General features: G+C 43.3%; 1 protein-coding gene across 2 annotated transcripts in view; it reads right to left on the bottom strand.

Annotated features, from left to right (window-relative positions):
- GRXCR1 (glutaredoxin and cysteine rich domain containing 1) overlaps positions 1–19,164 on the bottom strand; it is a 125,260-nt gene that overhangs the window by 16,594 nt on the left and 89,502 nt on the right. Inside the window, exon 3 of one of the 2 annotated variants that reach the window (XM_030192626.1) lies at positions 11,425–11,653. In XM_030192626.1, the coding sequence (XP_030048486.1) occupies positions 11,425–11,653 (229 nt within the window). Of the gene's footprint in view, positions 1–11,424; positions 11,665–19,164 lie in introns of both variants that reach the window. The other variant, XM_030192625.1, reaches the window with a different exon arrangement.

The following is a 19,164-nucleotide window of genomic DNA, read 5'->3' as shown; positions in this document are numbered from 1 at the left end:
GTATCGCTCCATGGTGAGACCGCACCTCGAGTATTGTGTTCAGTTCTGGTCACCGCACCTCAAAAAAGATATAAAGGATTGGAGAAGGTGCAGAGAAGGGCGACGAAAATGGTAAAAGGGATGGAAGGACTTCCCTATGAGGAAAGGCTAAGACGGTTAGGGCTCCTCATCTTGGAGATGAGCTGGCTGAGGGGTGATATGATAGAAGTCTACAAGATAATAAGTGGAATGGCGCGGGCAGATGTGAAGTGTTTGTTTACACTTTCTAACAATAATAGAACCAGGGGACATAAGATGAAGCTAGAATGTGGTAGATTTAAACAAATAGGAGAAAGTTTTTCTTTACTCAACGCGTAGTTAGACTCTGGAACTCGTTGCCGGAAAATGTAGTGACAGCAGTTGGCCCTTAGAGATGGCCATCCCTGTTCAATTATGCCCCTCCTTGTGACACAAGTAGGGTTACTATATGGCTCCAGAAAAAGGAGGACGGATTGAGCCAGCCGGGTTTTACTTCCATTGCTTTCAAAGTAATGGAAGTAAACCCGGCTGGCTCAATCCGTCCTCCTTTTTCTGGAGCCATATGGTAACCCTAGATACAAGGAGAGAGAAAAACATTGTGAAGGCATAACTACATAAGCACTGCCATACTGGGAAAAGACCAAGGGTCCATCAAGCCCAGCATCCTGTCTCCGACAGTGGCCAATCCAGGCCTTAGAACCCGGCAAAAACCCAAAAACAAAACAAAATTTAAATTAATAATGTTCAATGGCCTTTTCTTTCAGGAATCCATCCAAACCCCCTTTAAACTCAGCAAGGCCAACTGACGTCACCACATTCTCCAGCAACGAGTTCCAGAGTCTAACTACGCGCTGAGTAAAGAAAACTTTCTCCTATTTGTTTTAAATCTACCACCGTGTACCTTTTTCTAATTCCACTATATCTTTTTTGAGATATGGTGACTAGAATTGCACACAGTATTTGAGGTGTGGTCGCACCATGGAGCACTACAAAGGCATTATAATGTCCTCATTTTTGTTTTACATTCCTTTCCTAATAATACCTAACATTCTATTTGCTTTCTTAGCCACCACCGCACACTGAGCAGAGGGTTTCAATGTATCATCAATGATGACACCTAGATCCCTTTCCTGGTCGGTGACTTCTAATGTGGAACCTTGCATCACGTAACTATAGTTCAGGTTCCTCTTTCTCAGTTTATAGAAGTACCCTCCTTGGATAAGTTATACATGTAAGGAGGTAAGCATGTTAAGCGTAAGAACTGGGGCACAGCACGGCCCAATCCAAGGCAGGTATAAATCTGTGGTCTACATGCATATTTTATATAACACATGCACAACTCCACCCCTGCTCTGCCAAAACTATACCCACAGGAATGCCTGCACTCAGTGCATGTATTTAATTTTCTTTATTTTCTTTCTTTCTTTCTTTCTTTCTTTCTTTCTTTCTTTCTTTCTTTCTTTCTTTCTTTCTTTCTTTCTTTGGATTTATTAACCATCTTTATGAAGAGATTCACCCAAGGTGATATATAGCAGGTACAGTTTAACACAAAACTTACAATTTTGTTAACAGCATAAGAATAGCAAATGACCAAGTATAAACATAAATGCAATAAAGAGGTAACCTTGAAAAAAAACAGCAAATTAAAACCTAATAATAGGACAACATGAAACTGGATAAAATAAAATATACACATTTAACAGAACTGGAATTCAAATAAAAGAGATATAATTCAATGTCAGCATAACACTAATGAAATATCTAATAAGCACAGATTAGAACATTCAAATAACGTAGCTACAGTACTAATGCTTTTCTACAATACAGCTTACCTTATAGCTGAGAGGCCAAGTGCAGATATATAGATGGAGATACGATGCATGGTACAGACTCAGTTGAGATAATTAGAAAGTTAGCTAAACTCAAGGCAAGTTCTTTGTACATTTAAACAAGATCTAAGGAACTGATCTAAGCTACAGTGTTTTGAAAGCTTGTCCAGGTGCAGAATGTGTATAGTGAGTGTATACTTGTCATCTTCTTGACATGCAAGCTTATTCGCACTTATACTGCCATGCAATTCTATTAAAGACCTTTTCCACATATAAAACAAGCTTATTAATACATACCCTTCATGAGACTAAAGAAGTTAGAGCCCCTTTTACAAAGGTGTACTAGCATTTTTAGCTCACGTTAAATGCTAGAGATGCCCATATATTGCTATGGGCATCTCTAGTGTTTAGTGCAAGCTAATTATTAGTGTGCACTAAAAACGCTAGTGCACCTTTGTAAAAGACTCCCTTAGTTTATTGGTATTTAATATACCATCTTTGCTAATTCAGCACTGAGGGTGTGGATAGCATGAGGAAGGATCTGGCGAAGCTTGAAGAATAGTCCAAAAACTGGCAACTAAGATTTAATGCTAAGAAATGCACGATCATTCACTTGGGTCACATAAACCCAGTACAGTATAAGGGGTGAAGAGCTTCTGTATATGAAAGAAGAGCGGGACTTGGGGGTGATTGTGTCTGATAACCTTAAAGTGGCCAAACAGGTAGAAAAGGTGACGCTCAAAGCCAGAAGGATACTTGGGTGCATGAGGAGAGGGAAGACCAGCAGGAAAAAAGAGGTGATAGTGCCCTTGTACAAGTCTCTGGTGAGGCCCCATTTAGAGTACTGTGTGCAATTCTGGAGACCGCACTTATGGGAAAACATAAACAGGATGGAGTTAGTCCAGAGGGCGGCTACAAAACTGGTCAGTGGTCTTGGTCATAAAATATAGGAACAGGCTCATGAACCTCAACATATATACGCTGGAAGAGAGGCGGGAGAGAGTGGATTTGATAGAGACGTTTAAATACCTTAGTGGTGGTAATGTATAGGAGGTGAGCCTTTTTCAAATTAAGGAAACCTCTGGAACGAGAGGGCATAAGATGAAGTTAGAGGAAATAGGCTTAGGACGAATCTGAGGAAATACTCTTTCATGGAAGGGTGGTGGATGCATGGGGATCACTTCCCAGTGTAGGTCGTAGAGACAAAGACTGTGTCAGAGTTTAAGAAGGAGTGGGATCTGTTAGGAAAAGGAGGAGTTAGTGGTTACTGAGGAAAGGCAGACTAGATGGGCCATACGGCCCTTATCTGGAGTCATGTTTCTATGTTTCTATGCATTTCGCAGATACCTATAAAGCTTACTGCGGATAATGTTAGAAGAAATTAGGATATAACCTAAGAATTACAACGATATGAACACTTAAAAATTCTATATGAAGTGTGTTCCATGAGCTGGAATAGCAACATTTAAGCATGCCTAGGACAAACACATGGGATTTTAGTGGCAGAGGGAGGAGAAAGATCACAAATCAGGTAAGATGTGAAACACAGTACATATATGCACAAATGGGCAGAATGGGTAAATCTAGCCAAATGGTCCTTGTCTACAAACATTTTCTCTGTTTCTCCTTTCCAGTGTCTCTTTTCTTCAATGCTTACTTTCTCAATTTGATGAAAGAACTACCAGTTAAAGAATAGTACATGAGACCGAAATATGATTCCTAAAATCTTGACATTACCTTCAAATGTAAAATTAGGATTTTTTAATTTAAGAATGCTGTCATTCCATATACTATCTCTCTTACCCAGTACTAAAATTAGTTTTTTCTGTATTTAATTTTAATTGATGATTGGAAATCCAGTTTTCTACATAATAAATGCAATCCTTTATTATACTAGAGACATCTTCCACTGATTGGTAAACAGGAATAAGTATCATAATGTCATCAGCATAACTGAAGTTTTAAAAACCCAAGGTATCTAGCAAAGTTCCTACTCAAGATAACAGAACATTAAATAAGAGAGGGGAAGAGGGGAACCTTGAGGAACATCCCATCTGATCTGCCAATCTGAAAGGGAACCTTTGAATTAAGAAAGGTTAATGCAGATTAGTAAATAGCCCTCTACAAAAATTGAGATGACTTTATCTTTCCTTATTATTTGCTATTTTAATCAGCTTTAAATATTTTGCCTGTTTTCAACATATGTATATCTACTTTCTCTCCTCCTTCCTCTTCTCACTTAGAAAACCTACAAACTGCTGACATCCTTTAACAACCAAAGCAGTAGGCAAAATGAAGCCAAAATTACAATGTGCCTACTGTGTCTTGATATGATATTGTATGCCAAAATATTTTTCAGCATATTTTGCTCTTGCTTTCTCAGACTGCAGTCACACCCCGGTCCTAAACACCAATGGTTTCATTTTGGGGTTATGCCTGGGATATATATATACTAGTGCTGTACTTAGCAAAGGTGCTACATACGAAACAGTTTGTATGGAAAGTCAAGGGCTCTCCACCAGCACTCTTGGTATGTCCAGTGTAAACTGGGAAGGTGAAAAAGAGCTATAAAATGATCACTATATATTTTTCTCTGATCTTTGCTTTACCATATATTAAACTGTTTTCTTATGTTTTTGAGATTGGCCAGGATCAGCCCTACTCTTGGTCCTGGTTTGGGGTTCAGATGTCAGCGCTCTTCCTTCTGATTACCAAAAGGGGTTCATTATTAACTCCAGTTTACCCACATTGGTTGTGTGAAAATATACATCAGAAGGTGAGCTGTAAGAGGTCAAGTATGAACAACCCATGAGCATTTTTCATCACATTTCTCGTTTTTTTCACAGAATGTTGTTTCTGTGCCTGCAGGCATTCTCTCACAGGTTTTCTGTGTCTTTTATGCTGGCATAGTAAGAACTCTATTCCTATGTGTATTTATGCAATTTATGCACACCTCTTTTTAGACTACACCTAAAAAGATGAATGAGTAAATTCCAATTATTGCCAATTAGTGTTGATAATTGGTTATCAGCCAATTATCAACACTAATAGGCTTGTTAACTAATTGAGTAGCACGCATAAATTGGCACGCGATATGCCATAAAGAAGCCACGGTAAAGGGCTGAAGCATAGCGGCACCCGGTAAAAATGAGTGCTACTGAAATATTAGTGGGTGGCAAACAGCAACCAATATACAAAGGGGATCACATGGAAATGAGATCCCCACCTCCCAACCCGACCTGGACCACCTCCAAACCACCCTGACCCCCCGCCCAAGATCTCTTAAAAATTCCCTGGTGGTCCAGTGGACCCCTCCACCCCCTCCACCCCTTCCCTCTCACCCACCAAAGCTAAAGAATCCTGGTGTCCTGTGGACCTCCTGAACCCCCCTCTCACTGTAACCATCACTCACTGGTGGTCTAGAGACCTCCAACAGCCCCAGGTACGTTAGATCCACAGGAGGCAGGAGGGCAGGAGCAATGCCTCCTTTCCCTGCCTCTGGGCCTGCCCCTCTCAAAATAGCAGCACCCAGCCCCTGCCAGTGTATCCCAGATGCACTCCTTCCCAGGATGCACTCCTTATATGGTGTTTAGCCCCTCCCAGTGCATCCCAGGATGCACCGAGCAGGGGCTGGGTACTACCAATTTTAAAAGGGCCAGGCCCAGAGGCAGGAGGTGTTGCTCCTGCCTTCTGTGGATTTAAGGTATGTGGGAGTGTGAGGGCTCACTAGACCACCGGGGGGGGGGGGGGCTGGGAGGGGGTCCACTGGACCACCACAGACTTTTTTCAGGGGGTCAAGGGGGGCACTGGGGGGGTCTGGAGGGGAGAGGTAAGGAGCACTAATAGGCAGCCTTTGCAACTACTTGTTTCCCTCCTCTCCGACAGCTCCAGAGCAGCCATAAAATGTAACTCAGATTTTACAGCTTCTCTGTAGTTGTGCATCACACAGAATGTTCATTAGAATACTGATGAGCTCATTGTAGTACATTTGCATAGGGTTCTCAGTGGCTGCTAATGGCACAACTTAAAGCCATGGGAAAACCCCTTTGTGCATTACTTAGTAGATAATGTTTGCTTAGACTGGCTACAACTAGTCTAAATCAAACATTGACAGCATGGTAAGCTCTGTGCATCGGGGCCTAAGTAAGGAAAGGCACATTCTGTGTGTACAGAATGAGAGTTATTTCTAAATACAAAAGGGTTGATATTCAAAGGCTTCTGCATGGTTAAACCTAGGGTTACCATTTTGTGTCCTCTGAAAAAGAGGACACATGTCACGCCCCCTACCCCGCCCCCGCCACGCCTCATACCCCGCCCCCGCCACGCCCCCTTCGGGTCCTCGTTCCGCCCCTCTATTCCCCGCCCCCCATCACATGGTTCCCCCCCCCTCACATATTCCCCCCCTCACTTACTATCTAGCCCTGGTGGTCTAGTAGGGTCTTCTCTTCGGGGCAGGAAAGAGCCCCCTCTTTCCTGCCCGGAGCGCTGCCTGTCCTTGCCTGCTGCATCCTCCTCGGTCTGGCTGGAGATTCAAAATGGCCACCGAGAGTTGAAGTGGCCTCGCGAGAGTTCAACTCTCGGCGGCCATTTTGAATCCCCAGCCAGACCGAGGAGGATGATAGACAGGGGAGGCAGCGCTCCAGGCAGGAAAGAGGGGGCTCTTTCCTGCCTCGAAGACGTCACTAGACCACCAGGGAACATGGTAAGGAAGGGGAGGGGACGGGAGTAGGGTTACCACAGCGCCGATCGCCCGCCCACACGCACGCGCCTGCCCGCACCCGCACCCACGTTTGTCCAGAAATCCGGACAAACGTGGGTGCAGGCAAATCCGCCGGACGCCCCGGACATGCCCTCAAAAGAGGACATGTCCGGGGAAATCCGGACGAATGGTAACCCTAGTTAAACCTCACTGAGCTAGCCAATCCCGGATATTCAGAGGCACTTAACAGGATAGTGCTGATGAATGTCCTTGCTATCTGGTTAAGTTAGGGGAGGTCCAGGGACAGATTTAGAGCAGAGCGGCAACTTATCCAGTTAGCAACAATATTAGTCTGCTAACCGGCTAAGTGAGTGCATAAAATTAGGAGAGAATAAAGGCTGTACTAAATTTATGCTCTGAGTTAACTGAGCACTGGTCTCAATATCAGCCGGTACCTGGTTAACTTCCAGGTCAGTGAATATACCTTGATATTCAGGGCTAGATTCTATATATGGCAGCTAAAAAAAAACCTGTGAAAACAATACCCACCTAAGCGGTATTTTATAAGCTGCACCTAAAGTTCAGCGCAGTTTATAGAATAAGTGCTTAAAGCAGAGAGGTTTCGCGTAAATTTAAGTGCAGTCATTTGCACCAACAAAAACGTGTGAATGCCCATGCCTAAATTTACATGCAGAGCACCCTTATTCTGTAATTATGCACGTAACTCAAAACCATGCCCCTGTTCCGCCCCGAAATGCCCATGACCCTCCCATTTCCATGTCCACTTTTTTTGGACCGCATATAAATTGTAGGCACTGATCCCACACCTAACTTTACATGCGTTAGTGCCAATAATTGTTTGATAAAAAAGCAATTATTAAATTGCGCACACAAAGGAACACACCTAAATTTGCGCCCACAATTTTTGGTGGCCTGTCAATGCTGGGAGCTGCACATGTCCTGGCAGGGTTAGGTTTAGCCTTCGTTTGAAAGTGACTTACAAGCTGATTACCACCAAAGGCTGAATATTAAAGTATCTTGTCTTTTGTGCATTACACCTTTATTGTTTCTGTGTTAATTTCTACTACTACTACTTATCACTTCTATAGTGCTACAAGGCATACGCAGCACTGTACACCATACACATAAAGACAGTCCATGCTCAAAGAGCTTACAATCTAAATAAGACAGGTAACAGACAGAACAACTAAGAGGTAAGGGGAATTAAAGAGGAGGGGATAAAAGGTACAGGCAAGTGAGCAGTGGTTAGGACTCAAAAGCAGCGTCAAAGAGGTGGGCTTTTAGCTTGGACTTGAAACGGCCAAAGACGGGGCTAGACGTACATGCTCGGGAAGTCTATTCCAGGCTTGTAGTGCAGCGAGATAGAAGGAACGGAGTCTGGAATTAGCAGTAGAAGAGAAGGGGACAGACAAGAGAGATTTGTCAACAGAATGGAGTGCCCGAGGGGAGGTGTAGGGAGAGGCAAGAGTGGAGAGGTACTGGGGAGCAGCAGAGTGAATACACTTATAGGTCAGTAAGAGAAGTTTGAATTGAATGAGGAAACGGATAGGGAGCCAGTGAAGTGATTTGAGGAGAGGGCTAATGTGAGCATAGCGATTTTGGTGGAAAATGAGTCGTGCAGCAGAGTTTTGGACTGATTGAAGAGGAGAGAGATGGCTAAGTGGGAGGCCGGTGAGAAGCAGGTTACAAGAGTTAGGGGGAAAGATGAGAAGCTTTGCTATTGCCAACACTTTATTCAGCATTTTTCTTTCCCTCTTTTATATGTGTGTTGAGTTTTTTTTTTTTTTATTGTAGTCTAGCTTTGTAGCTCACTCTATAAAGGGCCTCAATCCTCCAAACTGTGTTTTGCATTAGTACTGGCATGTCCTTGTATACCCTGCAATGGAGCAGATGGTCTTTTTTGGATATGGAACTGCATGTGCAGCCCACACTCTTGCTTTGCATTGTCGTTAAAGTCTGGATGTTTTTTTTTTATTATTTTATTTCGCTTACAGCCATATCATTATTTGCTGGGTCTCTGGCTGAAGGATCTGCTGGAGGAGAGTCTGGAGCTACAGCCACCCCTGGAGGCTCCCCATCCCTGCAGATCATTAAAGAGATGCTAAGAAAGACAATGCAACTCCCACAAGGGAGCTACATCGATAGAAGGTGAAAAAAGTAAATATTTTTGTTTCAAAATCCTGAAAACTAATGATAAAAGTATCATATGTATGAAAATACTGCACGGTGCCTGTTCATTTAAGCATAGTTATGTGAGGTGAGGTGTTTGGTATAGAAGTAGTGTTTCAGTTTGTATTCAATGTGTAGAAATTAGATATCTGCGCATTTAAGAGTAGTCTTAGGTCTATGTGAGAAGCCCAGAAAGGTGCCTATTTTATGAAGGCAGCCGTTATTAACAAATCAACTTCCCATAGAACTCACTGCATTTTCTGAAAGCCTCAGCGGTATCACTCGTTACACAAATTTCATCAGCAACGAGATTTACACAACCACCTCTTCATCGGCACTACAGAAATTATTTTTCTAAATAACCTCTCTATTTTTATCCACTCAAAGTTTCTTTTTTCTGAATAATATATCACATTTTTATTTTCATGTTTTAATTAAATATATAAACTGAGCTGGTGTTTCACTAAAAAGCTGTTTCAAGGAAAGTCTCCTGCAAAAGGAGCATCAAAATTAGACACTATTCATAAACACCTTCCTACTACCTTATTCATTTCACATCCCCCAAAGATACCTACTTTACTTCATCACCAGCTTAACGGTCAGTGCTTACAATCTCAGCGAGATGGCGTTGGCGGGGTTTTTTACTCCCCTTTTAACTACATGCTAACATCATTTAAGTTTAAATTCCACCCCCCTCACTTCCGGGTTAAACTAAGGTCATTCATACTCTACCTCCATGGTTTAAACATGTAAACGTGTAAAAATAGAATTTATTTAGAAAAATCATCTCTGTAGTGCTGAAGAGGAGAAGGGTGTGTAAATCTCGTTGCTGATGAAGTTTGTATAACAACGAGTGACACCGCTGAGTCGTGCAACAAATTCAGTGAGTTCTATAGGAAGTTGATTTGCCTACGTGTGTCACCTCTATATGGGTACAGTAGGCATTTTGTGTTTTTGGGGGGCACTCATACTTTCCACCACAAGTGTACCAGCTAGATAGGGATATGGGCCTGGGTCCCCTTCTCTACAGTCCACTGCAGTGACCACTAGGCTACTCCAGGGACCTGTTTGCTGCTCTAATAGGACTGGATACACATCTGAAGCTGTCATAGAGGCTGAAATGTACTGTTTCTTTCACATCTTTGGGGAGCAGAAGGGGGTCAGTGACTACTGGGGAATTAAGGGGGGGTCATGCCTTTATCTCTCCAGTTGTCATCTGGTCAGGTTGGGCACCTTTTTGGCACTTAGTTGTAATTGAAACAGTTCTAACCAAAAATGTCCTATTTTTTGCCCTAGAGGTGTTTACAATGTTCCATTATAGCTGAAAAACATCCATATCATAAGCCCGATTTAGTCATACCCAAAACATGCATCCAACATGCCCCCTTTAGATTTAGACAAACTGCATATAAAAACGTCTTTAAAATGAGTTTGGAAAATAGTGATTTGGATGTTTTTTGCAGAAAAACATCTGTCATTTTGTGCCATATTTTGGACGCTTTTTTGTTTCAAAAATGAGTCCCGTGGTGAATCAAGCCCAAATTTTGTAATGGTCTCTATGAAAGCAGAACAGCCCCATACTCACATAATTCTTATCTATTTTGAATGAAGCATACAATGCTATTCTGTTTCTCATCTTCAGTAATCCATGGTGACATAGAAAGTGCTTCACTTTGACATTTTTTTTAATCAAATAAATAACTGAACCACTAAACTAAATTAAAATGTTGCTGGATAAATTTCAACTGGCCTACCCATTCTTCCTAATTGAGGCTCTTTCTCTCTGGTTTTCTAACACTTGGGTAGATGAGCACACAAACATGTTTTTCAAGTTGTAGCCATAATTTTTCTTATGAATCATAGAATGTGAATTCTCACTGGCAGAACTAAAAGATGAGGAATATAATCTACAACCTAATGATATTTTGACCAGTGCTGTGTGATTTCCATGCATTCATGTTCACAAACATAGGGTCTTTCCTTATTTACTTGACTGCATATGATTTTTATTTTTAGGGCAATTCATCTCTCGGGTGCATAGTGAGATGACACTTGTTTATTTTTTAAAAATAGATCTTAATATAAAATTATTATTATTATTATTAGCATTTGTATAGCAAATCCTACAGTATGTGTTGCTGTTAACAAGAAACATGTATAAATATGCCAAAGAGAAATCCATGGTTTTCAAAACCATCATTGTTAACATTTTCGTGTCCAAGGGCATAAGCCCTGCCTAATGCATTTCAATAATCTGTTTGGTTTATGAATTCTCATCACAGTGAAAGCAACATTATTAATTTATTTTGAATTTAGCTTACACCTTTTCAGTAGCAGCTGTAGATGAGTTACATTCAGGTACAGTAGATATTTTCCTGTCCCTAGAGGAGTTACAATCTTTTGCTACCTGAGGTAAAGGAACATTAAGTCACTTGATCAAGAATACAAGTAGTAGCAGCAGAATTTGAACTTGGCTTCCTTGGTTACCAGCTTGGTGCTCCAACCACTAGGCTACTCCTATCTTACTCATATGGGCAGAATCTCATTCCCTCTTTTCTTTCATTTTAAGCTGTCAGTATTAATATACACTTGGTGAATATATCGATGGTTAACTCCTTTAAATCATTATACAATGAGGTATATCACAATATCATATAGCAGTTGGAAATGTGTATATTCAGTACTTACCCCAAGATAATGGCCATCAATAAATACAACTGGTAATGATGGGACTTCAGATACCATCCTACATCTGTCATCTAGCTCCTTTCCATAATCAATATTCAAAGCAATATTTTTCTCTTCAAATTTTACTCTGTGATTTTGGAAGATTTTTCTCACAATCTCACATCTTTCAAATGTGTTTCTTACTACTCGAAGGCTGGTGGTATAGATTACTATTCGACCATATTCTAAACTGTTTGATAGCTGTAGAAAAAAATAGGTACATGATGCAGCATGATATTTTAATATAAATATTTAACATTTTATAATATTTATTTGGGGATCTCTATCATATGTACTTCATTAATTATGTGACAGTTTATCGATCATTGTTTATATGCTATTCATCAGACTGACTAACAAAACAGAAAAAAAATACTTTGGGACCCTTTTACCAAGCTGCTATAAGTACTAACATATGCTTACTGCAGCAAAAATTAAAAAAAACCTTACCACAGGGCATGCTCAGCACTGCTCCCTCTAAGCTAAGTGGGAGTCCTCAAACTGCTTTGATGCCAATGGGGGAGGGGTAGTGCTTCAATATTGTGTTTTCAATCATTAGGAACAAGCAAGAAGGTTTAACAGGAGATAGCAGGAGAATGCTTGGCCCATTATCTGGTCTGAAGCCAGTAGACAGAGCTTGTCACCCTATCAATTACATTGTTTTGAGGGTACCAAAATGGCGGCAGCTGCATTGGGGAGAATTAATATCTCCTTGGTGGAAGGCTTCAACTTTGTGACATCACACCGTCTCCTGTCCATCAAACCTCCTTGAGGACAAACAGGTCCTCTAGAATCCTACAGAGGTTTCCTGACCCTCACTATTGAAAATATGATAGAGAAACAGTGCCCACCATTGCTAAGGCTGTAGGTGGAGAACTCTCACTCAGCTTAGAGGTATCCCTGTTAATTTAGGGTTGTGCACACGTTAGTCATGTGCTAAAAAATAAAATTTATTTTTTAGCACTGGGCACAGGGACTGGGTGTGTTCTGCACCACACACTAACTGATTAGTGCATGCTTAGCACATGAGCTGTGTGAGAGTTTTGCCAGGTGAACCATTCTCTAGTATCAATACAGGAAAACAAGGGGCCATTTTACCAAACTGTGGTAAATATGGCCTTACTCCCAAATTCTATAAATGGTGCCTTAAGTTGTGCACACTAATTTGGCCTCATGGCCAAATTACATACACAACTTAATTGATTAACCAGCCAAACAGCACCAATAATTGGTACTTAACAACCAATTAGCAGCACTAACTGCCTTTAATTAATTTACATGCACAACATTCTAGGTATATTCTATAACGTGGTGCACATAAATTCTAGTGCTTGCAGCTGAAAAAGGAGTGTGGCCATGGAGGGATTGTGGACATTTCAAAAAAACTATGCACAGTAAAATAGAATACACCGGATCTGTGCCTAAGTTAGGTACAGGTATGTAGACCTGGTTTTAGGTGGCCTAAATAGGTGCGCCTAAAGTTTAGTTGCAAGAACAGTCACTAAGCATATTCTATAAACTACTCCAAACTTTAGGCATAGTTTATAGAATCTCGCTAAGTACATGGTTTTTCAGTGCCAATTTTTAAGGTGTCATTTACAGAATTTGACCTTTAGCACGTGGGAATGACCCATGTAAGGGCATGTTAAGACCACTCTTTACTGCAATTTTGTAATAAGGCCCCTTATTGTCCTATATTGATAGCAGAGAATAGTTCACCTGGCAAAAAGCTCACACTTGTTAGGATGAATATTAGAGCATACTGGGGCATTGTCAGGAAATCAGATCAGTAGTCCTAATAATGCACCCTTGTCTCTTACATTGTGACATAATAACACAGTACATAATGGCAAAGACCAAAGTGGCCTATTCAATCTCTTGGGTATGATAGTTAGGTTATAACTGCCACTCCAGTCAGGTTATCCAATGATTTCTTAGAAGTACAAAAAATCATTTCACTGTTGTTTGAAATGGGAGGGGAGATATGATAGAGGTGTAGAAAATCATGAATGGAGTGGAGCAGGTAGACGTAAATCACTTGTTTACTCTTTCGAAAAGAACAAGTGCAATGAGAAACACAATAAAGTTACTAAATAGTACATTTAGAACAAATTGGAGAAAATATTTCTTCACTCAATGGGTAAATAAGCTCTGGAATCATTACCAGAAAATTTGGTAAAAGCGGTTATTGTAGCAGGGTTTAAAAAAGAGTTGGCCAAATTCTTAATGAAAACTTACCGTTATTAAAGTGAACTTGGGGAAATCCACTGCTTATTCCTACAATAAGCAACTCTTTTGGGATTGCCATTTACTCATGACCTAGATGGTCACTGTTGGAAACAGGATACTGGGTTTCATGGCTCTTTGGCCTGACCCAGAATAGCAGCCAATAAACATATGAACCCCCTATGCACAAATTTTTAGAAGATAGTGCTGGGGCAGAGCAAGGGCACTTAACTCCATGGATAGTTGACAATATTCAGCTACTATCCGTATAACAGTGCAGACAAATTTAGGACAGCAAAAATGTGGTCGCTCATTTTCAAAAGGAAAAAAAGCCTCTTAAAATGGCATAATGAGGCATTTGGACATTTTCTAGAGAAAAAAGTCCACTTCACGATTTTCAAAACTTGAATTTGAGATGTTTTTCTCTGCAGTGCATCCAAATCACAAATGGGTATGCTAGGGATGGGATTTGGGCATTCCCAACACTTGGACATTTTTCTGCCATAATGAAACAAAGCAAAAACATCCGGAGCTATAAGACAGACATTTTGGTCTACACCTATTTCAGTCACACCTACATCACAAAAAAGTGCCCTAAATGATGAGATGACCACTGGAGAGATTAAGACATGACACCCCTTTACTCCAATGGTCACTGACCCCCTCCCCCTCAAAAATGTGAAAGAAACACATGCCAGCCTTTAGGACAGCTTCAGAGCAGCAAGCAGGTCCCTGGAGTAACCTAGTGGTCAGTGCAGTGGACTGGAGGAGAAGGGGACCCAGGCCCATATGCCACTGTGTTACACTTATGATGGAAAGTGTGAGCCCTCCAAAACTCTCCAGCAACCTACTGTACCTACATATAGGTGGTACTTGCGGGCATAAGGGCTATTGTAGTAGTATACAGTTGGGTACAGTAGGGTCTTTGAGGAATCACTATACAATATAAGGAAGTAATGGTGAGATGTGTACCTGGGACCTTTTTTTTGTGAAGTCCACTGCAGTGCCCCCTAGGCTGCCCCACTGCTCTGCTGGGGTGTCTGTGTGGTCAGTCTGCTATGAATGCTGCCCCCTTAGATGTCCCAATGGCTTGTTTTTGACATTGTTCCCTTTTTTTCTCAAAAATGGTCCTAAAAGAGACGTGATGAGCACAAAAGAATCTAGCAAGTGGCTATTTTTGAAACAAAAAGTTGGATCTTTTTCTAATTTGAAAATGGTCATGTTCACTACTGTATTTAGATGTCATATTGAAAATGCCCCTCTAAACTGCTTAGCTATATGGATAGCAGCTGAATAGCTCCACCTCTGCATATAAGATACTCATGGTCAGCTTATCTGGGTTTAAAAAAAGGTTTGGACAAGTTCCCAGAGGAAAAGTCCATAGTCTATTATTGCGATGGACATGGAGGAAACCACTGCTTGCCCTGGGATTGGTAGCATAGAACTTTGCTACTCATTGGGTTTCTGACAGGTACTTGTGACATGGACTGGAAACAGGATACTGGGCTAGATGGACCATTGGTATGACCCAGTATGGCTATTCTTATTTTTCTTAAGTGGATGCTGCCACTAGTACTGAATATTGTGAGCACTCTGGAGGGCTGGTACGAGGGAGAGGGGATAGTGGTTCTTTCAGCCGGCATCATCCCCGGTCATTCAGCCCAGCTAGGAGAGCAGGGCGCCCTCTAGGGATCAAACTGCCAGGGAAAGCTGTAATGCAGGAGAAAAACTACACTCCCCAGAAGCCAGTGCAGGGTCAGCTGAACTCTCAGGAGGGGGAGGGTGGAATGACTGATTGGGAGATGAGGTCTGATCCTGGAGATGGGGAACAGCTGGTGGAGCTTGGGGAGGAGGAGGAGATGGAGTGGAATAAAGCAGAGGTAGAAGGAGAAGGTAAGGGGGAATGTATGGAGGTGGGTGGTTTGGCTCTAACCCGTGCAGACAGGGTGAGAGCTTTTGTGGCCTCAGCATTGCCCCGGTTGTGGAGTTGGGGGAAGCTGGGAGCAAAGCAGTAGGGGAGCAACTGGAAAGCACAACTTGCTACCATATTGGCTGTTCCCAAGAGGTAGTGCTGTGGAAGGGGGGAAGGGCTTTAAGACAGAAAGGCATGTGCATTTTGGGGGAACTTAAACTGTAAGAGGTGAGAGAGGAGGTGGTTCCAGCTAAATCTCCAAAACTATCTGCGGTGAAGATAGTGTGGCTGGAGGTTTGGGGAGGGAGAATTTGAAACAAAAGCCTGTAATTGAAAATGGATTAAAGTTTGCTGATAATTGGAGGTGTTTAGACAAGGCTGACATCTGTAACAATAAAGAACTTGGATTGCTCTTTCTGCTGGAGTGGGACTGATTTTCTCAGCAGCTGGCAAGGTGGAGAGGGAGAGCAAGTGAAAGTGCGGTGGCTGGCTAGGAAAGCAGACGGAAGCCAGTGAAAGCTAAGCAGGGTCAACCCTGGCGCCCACCTGGAAGGGGGACCTGGTTACAAAGTGGTGGCAGTGGTGGGATCATCTGAACAACCCGCCGGATAAAGAAGCGTGCATTACTCCGAGTTCCGGTAAGCATATACGGGACTCGGGTAACCAGGAGGAGGGGGATATAGAGGGCCAGAGTGGTGGTAATACCGCACTTGGAGAGTGTTCTTTGTCTTTCCCTTTCTCACAGGTACCAGTGGCTAAGCCGACATGGAGTCGAAGGAGCTGCTGTCTTTTATGGCCCACCAGTTCCAAAAGCAGCAGGAAATGGCTCAGAGACTTCTAGAGGATTCCTTGGCTGCTTCTCGAGCACAGATACAACCGGTGCTGGAGGTGGTGCAGGAATTGTTACGGGCAGTACCCCTACCGAGGAAGGAGAGTACTTCGTTGGAGTCTACAGCTACTGGAGCTGTGCCTGGAAGCATGGAGCCTGGACGAGTTAATTGGTTGCCTTGGGGCAAATTAACAGAGCAGGACGACATTGAGGATTATCTGGGGACTTTTGAGAGGGTAGCATTGGCGGCTGCCTGGCCTCAAGAGCAATGGACCATTAGACTGGCTCCTGCCCTGTCGGGCGAAGCCCTGGCAGCTTTTCGGAGCCTGTTGCCAGGGGACGTGGTGGATTATCAGAAGCTGAAAACGGCTATTTTGGACCGGTATGGGGTAAGCAGACAAACTTATCGCAGGCGCTTTCGGAGTTGGAGGTGGAGGGAGGGGGAGACTCCGAAGGCCTTGGCTCAGAAGCTGATGGACTTGGCTACCAAATGGCTAGAGCCTGATAAGAGGGCAGTGACTCAGTTGATGCAGGATCTGGTGCTGGAGCAGTTTTTAGAGGCTCTACCGGACAGTATCAGGGTTAATTTGACCAGGAAAGGCTCTCAGCAAAAGAAACGAGGTCAGGAGCAAAGGCGGCAGCATTGTCAAGAGCTCCTTCATCAGGGGAGGTTCCCAGGGGATACGGAACAGGTGTTAGAGAGATTCCCTGATTTTTCCAAAGAGCAAAAAGATGACCAGACATTGCAGTATGCGTGGGAGCGGGTAGATCAAGAGGGAGAAACCAGCTTCCCTCGGTTTGTTAGTGACAAGGGGTTGCTATATCGGCTGTCCTGTTTAGCAGGGGGGAAGGAACCTCAGAAACAGTTAGTAGTACCGAGGGGGTTTAGGGACCTGGTGTTACGGGTATCTCATGATCATATCCTAGGAGGTCACAAGGGGGCTCAGAATACTCTCCGGCAGGTATTAAACAGATTTTACTGGCCCGGGGTGTATAAAGAGGTGGAACAATTTTGCAACTCCTGTAGTCAGTGTCAGAGGGTATCAGAGCAAACACCGAACAGAGTGCCCCTACGACCCCTTCCCCGTATAGGGACTCCTATTACCCGTATGGCAATGGATATGATCGGGCCCATTGATAAGTCCCGAAGGGGTATTCCTATATTCTAGTGATCATGGATATGGCCACAAGGTATCCCTGGGCCGTGCCGCTTCGTACCACCTCAGCGAAAGTTATTGCGGCCCAGCTAATTCGGATCTTTTGTGAGATGGGGTTTCCTAGGGAAATGATTACCGACCGGGGGACCAATTTCATGTCACGAACCCTGGCCCAGGTGTGGGAGGCTTTCGGAATACAGCATATTCGGACCGCAGCTTACCATCCTCAGACTAATGGCCTGGTGGAGAGATTCAATAAAACCTTGAAAATGTTGTTGAGGAAAGGGTTAGGTTCCTCCCATGAGGAATGGGATCTATTGTTACCATTTGTTTTGTATGTGTGTAGGGAGAATGTTCAGGCCTCTCTGGGCGTATCACCATTTGAATTGATGTATGGGAGATCACCCCGGGGAGTGTTGGATGTGTTAAGGGAGCAGTGGGTTCCTCCGGAAGAGGAGGATCGGGATGTAGTGAACTATCTAGTGAAGCTGAAGGAACGGTTGCATAAATTGAGCCGCGGGGCTCTCAGCAACACTGGGAGAGGAGTCAGGATTATCAGAAAGCCTATTATGACCGGAAAGGGGAGGAGAGGGCATTGGAGGTGGAGGACAAAGTCTTGATCATGGTTTCAGACTCACCTCATAAGTTCACGGGACGCTGGAGGGGTCCTGCTGTCATAGAAAAGAAGTTAGGTCCAGTCACCTACTTAGTAAGGAATGAGCAAGGCCGGGGGCAGACCTATCATATTAATGTGCTTAAACCTTGGCAGGAGAGAAGGGGACTATTTGGTCAGTCTAGGATAGAAGCTGAGGAAGAATTAGGACCACAGATCACGGAGATATTTAAGGCAGGAGAACCGCAGATTGCGACTACATTGCCAGGGAGTCAGCAGAAAGAGGTTCAGGCACTTGTGGAGGCGTTTCGGGATGTCCTGACTCCTTGCCCAGGGGAAACCCACCTTATCATGCATGATATCATCTCGGAGCCGGGCCGGGTGGTCAGACAGAGACCTTACCGTCTCTCACCCCCAAAGAAACAAGAGGTGGTCCGACAGGTACAGGAGATGCTGGATTTTGGGGTCATTGAGGAATCTGTCAGTCCATGGTCGAGTCCAGTGGTGTTAGTGCCCAAGTCCGATGGTACGTGGCGGTTTTGCATCGACTTTAGACAAGTTAATGCGCTGTCAGATTCTGATGCCTATCCGATGCCACGTATCGATGAACTATTGGATCGGTTGGGTACTGCCCGATATCTGTCCACCCTGGACTTGACCAAAGGGTATTGGCAGATCCCTCTGACTCAGGAGGCCAAGCCTAAGACAGCCTTTTCTACACCCATGGGGCTCTATCAATTTAAACGCATGCCGTTTGGTCTTAATTCCGCAGCAGCTTCCTGCCAGCGGTTGTTAGATCAGGTTTTAAGACCACATCAGCAATATGCGGCGGCTTACCTGGACGATGTTATCATTCAGAGTGAGGATTGGCCCTCTCATATGATAAGAGTGAGGGCGGTATTAGAGGCTTTCCGTCAAGCAGGTTTGACTTTGAACCCTCAAAAGTGTTGCTTTGGGCAGGAGA

The sequence above is a fragment of the Microcaecilia unicolor genome, chromosome 2 (assembly GCF_901765095.1).
Source record: "Microcaecilia unicolor chromosome 2, aMicUni1.1, whole genome shotgun sequence".
Lineage (NCBI taxonomy): Eukaryota > Metazoa > Chordata > Amphibia > Gymnophiona > Siphonopidae > Microcaecilia > Microcaecilia unicolor.
This window is presented reverse-complemented; position numbering and strand designations above follow the sequence as displayed.